Source organism: Camelus bactrianus, chromosome 10 (genome assembly GCF_048773025.1).
Source record: "Camelus bactrianus isolate YW-2024 breed Bactrian camel chromosome 10, ASM4877302v1, whole genome shotgun sequence".
NCBI lineage: Eukaryota > Metazoa > Chordata > Mammalia > Artiodactyla > Camelidae > Camelus > Camelus bactrianus.
Genome location: NC_133548.1, coordinates 140,898 through 148,181, shown reverse-complemented (window position 1 = coordinate 148,181; position 7,284 = coordinate 140,898). Strand labels below are relative to the sequence as shown.

At 63.2% G+C, this 7,284-nt stretch overlaps 2 protein-coding genes across 2 annotated transcripts; one reads left to right on the top strand and one right to left on the bottom strand.

The window, feature by feature from the left end:
• The first annotated feature begins 457 nt into the window (after positions 1–457).
• Positions 458–1,619, top strand: LOC141578787 (interferon-induced transmembrane protein 1-like). The gene is made up of 2 exons (XM_074371280.1): positions 458–796; positions 1,276–1,619. The coding sequence occupies exons 1-2, from the start codon at positions 611–613 to the stop codon at positions 1,465–1,467; spliced, it is 378 nt and encodes a 125-aa protein (XP_074227381.1). The 5' UTR covers positions 458–610; the 3' UTR covers positions 1,468–1,619.
• Positions 1,620–5,014: 3,395 nt separating this feature from the next.
• LOC105075643 (interferon-induced transmembrane protein 3) lies at positions 5,015–6,118 on the bottom strand. The gene is made up of 2 exons (XM_010963531.3): positions 5,772–6,118; positions 5,015–5,287 (listed from the first exon to the last, which is right to left on the bottom strand). Exons 1-2 carry the CDS (start codon positions 6,018–6,020, stop codon positions 5,096–5,098), a joined length of 441 nt encoding a protein of 146 aa, XP_010961833.1. The 5' UTR covers positions 6,021–6,118; the 3' UTR covers positions 5,015–5,095.
• Between the last annotated feature and the right edge of the window lie 1,166 nt (positions 6,119–7,284).

Here is a 7,284-nt window from a genome sequence, read left to right as displayed (position 1 = left end):
GCTCATGGGAGCCCTTGGGAGATCATGGGAGGCTCCCCCGGGGCAGGCAACACGGGCTTCTGGGTGCCCACCTGCAGCCAGGCAGGCCCCCAAGCCCGCCTGGAGCTCGGACTCAGAACCGGGACGGCACAGTGCGCGTCAGGGGGAGGGTGTGCAGCTGCGGTGTGGGCTCTGGGGTGCGGCCCTCTCTGGGGGCTGGGGTGTGGGGGCTGTGAGGGGCTGGCAGGGCCCTGCGTGGGGGCAGGGAGGGCCTGCAGCAGGCTTGGGTCCCCAGACTCCCAGGCCGGGGAAGAGCCCCCGGGGCCTGACCACACCCCTATATAGGGGTAGGGGCGGCTGAGCAGGACCTGCAGCTCCTTCAGAGCCCTCAGGCTCCCTCCCCCCTTCCCTAGTGTAACTTGACACTCAGTGGTTCAATGGGCCTCCTACGGCCAGCCCATTTCCAATTCCCCAAGCGCCAGGAAGAGGAAATTTCAGAGGATTCAAAACATCTGGGGAAACAGAGCGTCCCTTGAGCACCATCCAGGCGGTCCAGGTCCACAGTTGCTCACTCCCCTGCTCAGAAAACCCACTTCTGAGACACCAGCACCTGCTTCTCTCAACTCCTGAGATGCTCAAAGAAGAGCACGAGGTGAGGGTGCTGGGAGCTCCCAATTACCCGGCCCCCGTGCCCCCCACCGTGATCAACATCCGCAGTGAGACCTCCGTGCCCGACCACATCGTCTGGTCCCTGTTCAACAGCCTCTTCCTGAACGTGTGCTGCCTGGGCTTCGTGGCATTCGCCTACTCTGTGAAGGTGGGAGGGTGCCTGGGGGAAGGAGCGTGAGCCCGGAGAGGCCCCTGCCCAGACGGCATGTGGCATGTGGGAGGCCTTGTGCATAAAGTTCTGTGTGTGTGTGTGTGTGTGTGCGCGCGTGCGCTCGCACGCCCAGGTGTGCAGGTCGTGATGAGGTTGCAGGGGTGCGTGGGGATGACCAGGTCAGCCTTTTGCCCCATGGTGGGGCGGGCGGCCAGTAGGAGGCCAGAGCTGAGGGACGGTGAGCCCTGGGGCCTCCTGGACATGCTGAGAGTCTGTGAGGAGGGAGATCCAGGCCCCAGGAGGGGAGGGAGGGCCCACCGGGCACGGTCCTGCTCAGGCTGTGGGGGGACGGGTAGGGGTGGGTCCCCACCTGGGTGGATGGACACTGGGGGACCAGCAGGGGAGGACCTGAGTCTTGGCACCTGGCCTTCACCTGGCCCGGCCCCAGGTCCCCCTCACCATCTCTTCTCCCCCAGTCCAGGGACCGGAAGATGGTGGGCGACGTCCTTGGGGCCCAGAGCTATGCCTCCACCGCCAAGTGCCTGAACGTCTGCGCCCTGGTGCTGGGCATCCTTCTGACCATTGGAGTCATCGTTCTCCTCGGGGTTGGACATGTGGCAGTCTACCAAATGGTTTCAGAGTTTATGAAGAAGAATAGAGGCTACTAACAGCTACCCATGGAAGGCAGCCCAGGTCTTCCACCATCCACTGCTGTCCCTGCCCCTGGGGCTGGGAGCCTGCTCTCAACCCACCCCTTTACACAGCAGTTTATACACACACCTGATGACAACTGAATTCAATAAAGTGCACTTGTATGTGAGGGTGCAGTGATGTCCCTGGGGAGGGGGCACGGCTGGGAGTCCCCAGATGTGAGGGTGCAGTGAAGTCCCCGGGGAGGGGGCACGGCTGGGAGTCCCCAGATGTGAGGGTGCAGTGATGTCCCTGGGGAGGGGGCACGGCTGGGAGTCCCCAGATGTGAGGGCGCAGTGAAGTCCCTGGGGAGGGGGCACAGCTGGGAGTCCCCAGTGGCCCGACTGCAGAAGCAGATAGCAGAGCCGGTGTTTCACCTGGATGAACAGAAACCCCCAGAGGAAAGACCACTTCCTCCCTCCAAACCCGCCTGGCCCTGCTGGGTGAGCGACTGCTCAGTGTCCCGGGAAGGTCTCCCAGAAACTGGGGACCCTGGGGCATTGGGTGTGAACCTTTGCCAGAGCCTGGGCTGCACCCAGAGAGGTGGGGACCGCCCTCAGCCCAATGCGGGAGAAAGGCCCCAGACCTGTGTTCCCATCTCTGAGGCCCCAGAGGGAGTTGGTGGGTGGGGAAGGGGCACCCTGCCACAGACCACCGTGCCCTGCACACTATCCCGAGTGTGCTGGGCGTCACCCTGGGGAGGCAGGAGGAGCCCAGGCAGCCTCGCCTTGTGTCGAGAAGGTGACCCCTTCTCCACCTGCCCCTGGACACGCCCAGAGAGCTGAGGCCAAGACCTGCTGGCTCTCACTGAAGTCTCAGCCCTTCACGCTGGGTTCCCTTCAGTCCAGGCACCCAGGAGGGAAGGGCGCCCACCCCCCGCAGTGGCCTAACTCCGAGGCCACGCTGCTTGGGGTCCTCACTGGTGGGCGGTGTCTCAGAAGAGGCTGCCCACGCTCTCTCGGGTCCCACTTCATCACGGGAGGCTCGGCCCAGGGAAGGTGGGTCCTGGAGGAGGGGAGGCTGGCAGACCTGCCCCTCTAGGCCCAAAAGGACTTTCTCCAAGCTGGGGCTGGGGGCCAGAACGCATGACCCTGACCCCAGCCCCAACAGGGCAGACTAGGCGGGTCCCACATTCCCCTGTTGGGCAGCCGTCCAGAAGGGCGATGGGCATTGAGCCCAACCCCACCTGTGCTCCACTGACTCGGGATTAGGCTCCTGCCAGGTGGAAGACCCCCTCTCTTGGCAGCTAGCAAAGAACTAGGGATCTGGAGCTTTCCAAAATAAGCAGGTGATGTCCCAGGCATCGCGCCGGGGAACTGTAGGTCCCTTCCAAGGTCCTGGGTGCTGACCGCTGGGTCCTGAGCAGCTCTAACCCTTGGAGCCACACCACCAGCTCTGGTTCTGACGTGGGCAGTTACAGTGTCCTGTGGCACCTGCAGGTGGGCGCTGCCTGGTGAGGTGGACGATCTATGCGGGGCTGAGAGAGCTGGGCGAGCTGGGAGCACTGAACGCTGGAGGGCCCAGAGCTGGGAGAACAGTGAAGTGGGAGGAGGAGGGCGCGGAGGTGGGGGAGGAGGGCAAGGAGGGGGAGAGGAGGGCAAGGAGGCGGCGGAGGAGGGCAAGGAGGCGGCGGAGGAGGGCATGCAGGCGGCGGAGGAGGGCACGGAGAGGTTGGGATGGTGGGCCAGGAGGACACAGAGCCAGGACCGGGCGCACAGGTGGGCGGCAGCAGCGTCAGAGGCCTTTCTGGACATTTTCCGAATAGCCCTGGAGAGAGAATGCTCTTCTGCTTTGCCTGGAGGAAGTCGCACCTTACGACTCCTGCTGAGGGGGCACGAGGGCGGAACAGGACACCTGTGCTCCTGGGAGGACAGAGGGTTGCTCCTGGCCGCACACCGCCGGCTCCCTTGCCAGGCACTGCTGGTCCGGAAGATTCCATCTGCCCAGCCCACCCCAGCAGGGGTCCGTGCCGCTGGGCAGCGCCTGCTCCAGACTCCAATGCTTTGCTGGCTGTTGGCCCCTTCCCACCTTGGAGTCGGTCCTTCCCAACCCAGAGCGCCAGGTCGGCTTGCCTTCCCTCCTCCAGGGCCAACCTTCCCAGGCTCTGTCCCCACGCCTGCTGACAGGAGTCAGATCGCCCGGGAGAGGGGGCTTCTCCATGGCCCGCCCTGGGACCCCCAACACCCCATTTCCTGGACTCAGGTTCTGCTGCCGGGAACAGAAAAGGGGTGTGGGTGAGGGCTGGGGCTTACTGACTAAAGAACTGCACGACCTGAAAGTTAAAATTATGTTTTATCTGGTGGGCTTTCTGAGGACGTCAAGCCGGGAGGCAGATGGCTCTGAAGGACTGCCCCGAGAGGTCGGGGAGGAGCCAGGACACAGGGGAGCTTTGTAAGACGCCAGGCGGTCGGCACATCAAAGATTACTGTTCATTAAGATCAACTACCTCGAGGGAAGGAATTTCAGGTGTCTCTGTGTCTGGGAAGATGCCAGAGTCTGGGCTCCTTGGAATCCTTCCTGTGATGTGCAGCTGAGCTCCTAGGGCCAGTGTCCGGGCTCTCCCCGCCTGAGCCCCTCAGGGCTCAGGGCTCAGGGCTCAGGGTCCCGGGTGGCTGCCGTGGCTGAGGACTGGGTGGCTGCAACATCCTTTGCTTACGGACACGGCAGGTGATATCATCCACTCACAGGAGGGCCCGCAGCTGGGGTCAGGTGGCGGGGAGGAAGGGGCAGGCGATGGCCACCCCAGCTCACACCGCACCTGCCCAGCTGGTTGTGGGCAGGGTCTGCCCCGGGGCCACCCCGTGCCCACAAGCCTGGAGGCCACGGCAAAACCGGACGGGGGGCTGATTTCCAGGGCGGGGGGTCTCCTCCGCCTGAAAAGCAGGGACCGCCGGGGCCGTCCCTCCACAGGTGGACGAAGGGCTCCTGCAGCCCTCCCACTGACGGGGACCCCGGGGTTGAGGGCTACGGACCACCAAATGCAGCCTCATGGTGGGGTCTCAGACAGCCCCAGAGCCCCCAGGACGTGGGGCTGACACCCACCTCACACGCTGGGACCAGCGGGGACTCACTTTCTTCAGTCCCTGCAGACCTCACTCTAGCAACCAGTCAGCTGCGACGTGAGCCTCAAAGCCTGCTGGCCCCACTCCCAGCTCTGAAACAGCCCTGTAACTTCTCAGGAATGTCTTTGTCTTTGTAACCCCCACCGTGTTTACTTCCCTCGGAGCACATTTGACTTGCTACTCGAATGTGTGCCTCCCAGTTGCAGATCCTAAAGCTCCCCCAAAAAGCCTTTTCTCTCTTTTGCAGGCTTCTGCGGGCTTTCTCTCTCTCTCTGTCTCGTTTTTTTTTTTCTCGACAGGCAAGGGAGTTGGACCGAGCACAGCCCGCCCCCACAGGGCCCATCTTGGGCCGGGGCTCAGGCCCCTGGGCAGCAGAGCAGGAGGGAGAGGTGGGGCTGGGCTGTCTCAGGGGCAGGCGGGAGCTCTCAGCAGGGCGCCCTCCCCAGGTGAGAACACAGCAGCCTCACACAGGAACGCCGGCTTTTATTCAGCTGTAGACGGGGGTGTGTATAAACTGCTGTGAAGGGGTGGCCGCGGGCAGCTACTAGTATCCTCCATACTCCTTTATGATCTGTGAAACCGCCTGGAAAATCATCAGGGAGCCGGTGGCAAAAATAATGATGAACACGATGGTCAGAAGGATGCCCAGCACCAGGGCGCAGACGTTCAGGCACTTGGCGGTGGAGGCATAGCTCTGGGCCCCAAGGACGTCGCCCACCATCTTCCGGTCCCTGGACTGGGGGAGAAGAGATGGTGAGGGGGACCTGGGGCCGGGCCAGGTGAAGGCCAGGTGCCAAGACTCAGGTCCTCCCCTGCTGGTCCCCCGGTGTCCATTCACCCAGGTGGGGACCCACCCCTGCCCGTCCCCCCACAGCCTGAGCAGGACCGTGCCCGGCGGGCCCTCCCTCCCCTCCTGGGGCCTGGATCTCCCTCCTCACAGACTCTCAGCCTGTCCAGGAGGCCCCAGGGCTCACCGTCCCTCTGCTCTGGCCTCCTACTGGCCGCCCGCCCCACCACGGGGCAAAAGGCTGACCCTGGTCATCCCCACGCACCCCTGCAACCTCATCACGACCTGCACACCTGGGCGTGCGCGCGCGTGCGCGCGCTCGCACACACACACACACACACAGAACTGTATGCACAAGGCCTCCCACAGGCCACGTGCCGTCTGGGCAGGGGCCTCGCCGGGCTCACGCTCCTTCCCCCAGGCACCCTCCCACCTTCACGGAGTAGGCGAATGCCACGAAGCCCAGGCAGCACACGTTCAGGAAGAGGGTGTTGAACAGGGACCAGACGATGTGGTCGGGCACGGAGGTCTCACTGCGGATGTTGATCACAGTGGTCGTCACGGGGGCCGGGCTCTGGGAAGCCCCCAGCACCCCCACCTCGTGCTCCTCCTTGAGCATCTCATACGCCGGGGGTATGCCCACGTGGGCACCGGGGAAGGCGGCCTGGGCGACGCGGTTCATGGTGCCAGAAGAGAGAAGCTGCGGTCGGGACGGCGGCACGGTGCTCGGGGGACCCACCCTCTCCCCAGTAGTTTCGATTTCTCTAAAATTTCTCTTGCCTGGAGTTTTGGGAAACGGAAATGGGCTGGTACTGGGGGCGGGCTGAACCGCTGCGTGTCAGATTACACAGGGGTGGGCGGGAGGGGGGCCGGGGGCTCAGAGGGCGCTTCCTGTCCCAGAGGCTGGAGGTGGCCGAACATTTTCCTTCCTCCCTCCATGGCCTGACTTGGCTGAGATCCCCTGTTTCAAAAAGACAGGTTGTCTGGAAAAAAGTGAATATGAGTTGAATAACATGCGTTGCATCCTGTGTACATGGGAGACCCCCAGGAAAACTGAGAAACTCCCCGAAATGGCTGAAGCTGCGACAGGAGGGAGGCAGGCAGGGCACAGCCATTAAAGGAACCACACAGCCATTAGCACCAATATTTCGGGAGGTTTGGTGCCGGTTGACCTTGAGCCTCCCGGCTCATTGTAAAGTAAGAGCCTGCTGAAGGGCCCTCCCACGGGGGCCGGGGCAGTTCCGAGGCTGACCATAAAAGGTCAAAAAGTGGGCAGGGGCCCCGTTGCTGGGAACCCCTGCCCCTTCCCCGAAGTGGTTGGAATAACCCTCCCACTTGTCAGCACAAGCAGCTCGCGAGCCCAGAGAAGCTAGCAACCCCACGCCTCGCGGCCTCTGGATCCCTCCCCACGGGAGCAGCCCCACACGCGGTCTAAGGAGTAAATCCACTTTGTCTCAGTCGTGGCTCGATCCGGAATTCTTACCTGCGCGACGCCAAGGACCCTCACTTGGCGGGGCGCGTCCCAGGGGCTCAGACCCGACATGGGACACGGCCATCCTCTCGCCCCATGTTTTCCTGTATCAGAGCCACCACCCGAAGTGCCACCTCCACCAGAGACCAATGGCGCCGGGGGCAGAGGCCTGTTGGGGGGGGACCCGGAACAGCACACGAACAAGGGTCCGGCCTCATGCAGCCCCAAGTCCTGCCGCCTCCAGCCGCAAGACTTTCGAGAAAGGAGTCGTCCCCCTTCCTGGCACAAGAGGAGACAGCCTTACAAACAGGTTCCCTCTGTGCAGTAAATGTCTCCTGCAAAGTGCGACCTTTACTCAGCTTCGGAGCGTCTCCGCGGTGTAACCAGCTGCAAATGGTCAATATGACAAGGAGGCGTATTTTGGGGTGATGAGTTCTGCTTCCCTTCCTACTCAAGTCACTCCTGCTCAGCCGCC

What these genes read in the sequence shown, in the direction of transcription:
- LOC141578787 (XM_074371280.1), top strand. Translation starts at nt 611, where the DNA reads ATGCTCAAAGAAGAGCACGAGGTGAGGGTGCTGGGAGCTCCCAATTAC. An exon ending in CATTCGCCTACTCTGTGAAG is followed by an intron (nt 797 to 1,275) that starts GTGGGAGGGTGC and finishes CTTCTCCCCCAG; the next exon opens with TCCAGGGACCGGAAGATGGT.
- LOC105075643 (XM_010963531.3), bottom strand. Translation starts at nt 6,020, where the DNA reads ATGAACCGCGTCGCCCAGGCCGCCTTCCCCGGTGCCCACGTGGGCATA. An exon ending in CATTCGCCTACTCCGTGAAG is followed by an intron (nt 5,288 to 5,771) that starts GTGGGAGGGTGC and finishes CTTCTCCCCCAG; the next exon opens with TCCAGGGACCGGAAGATGGT.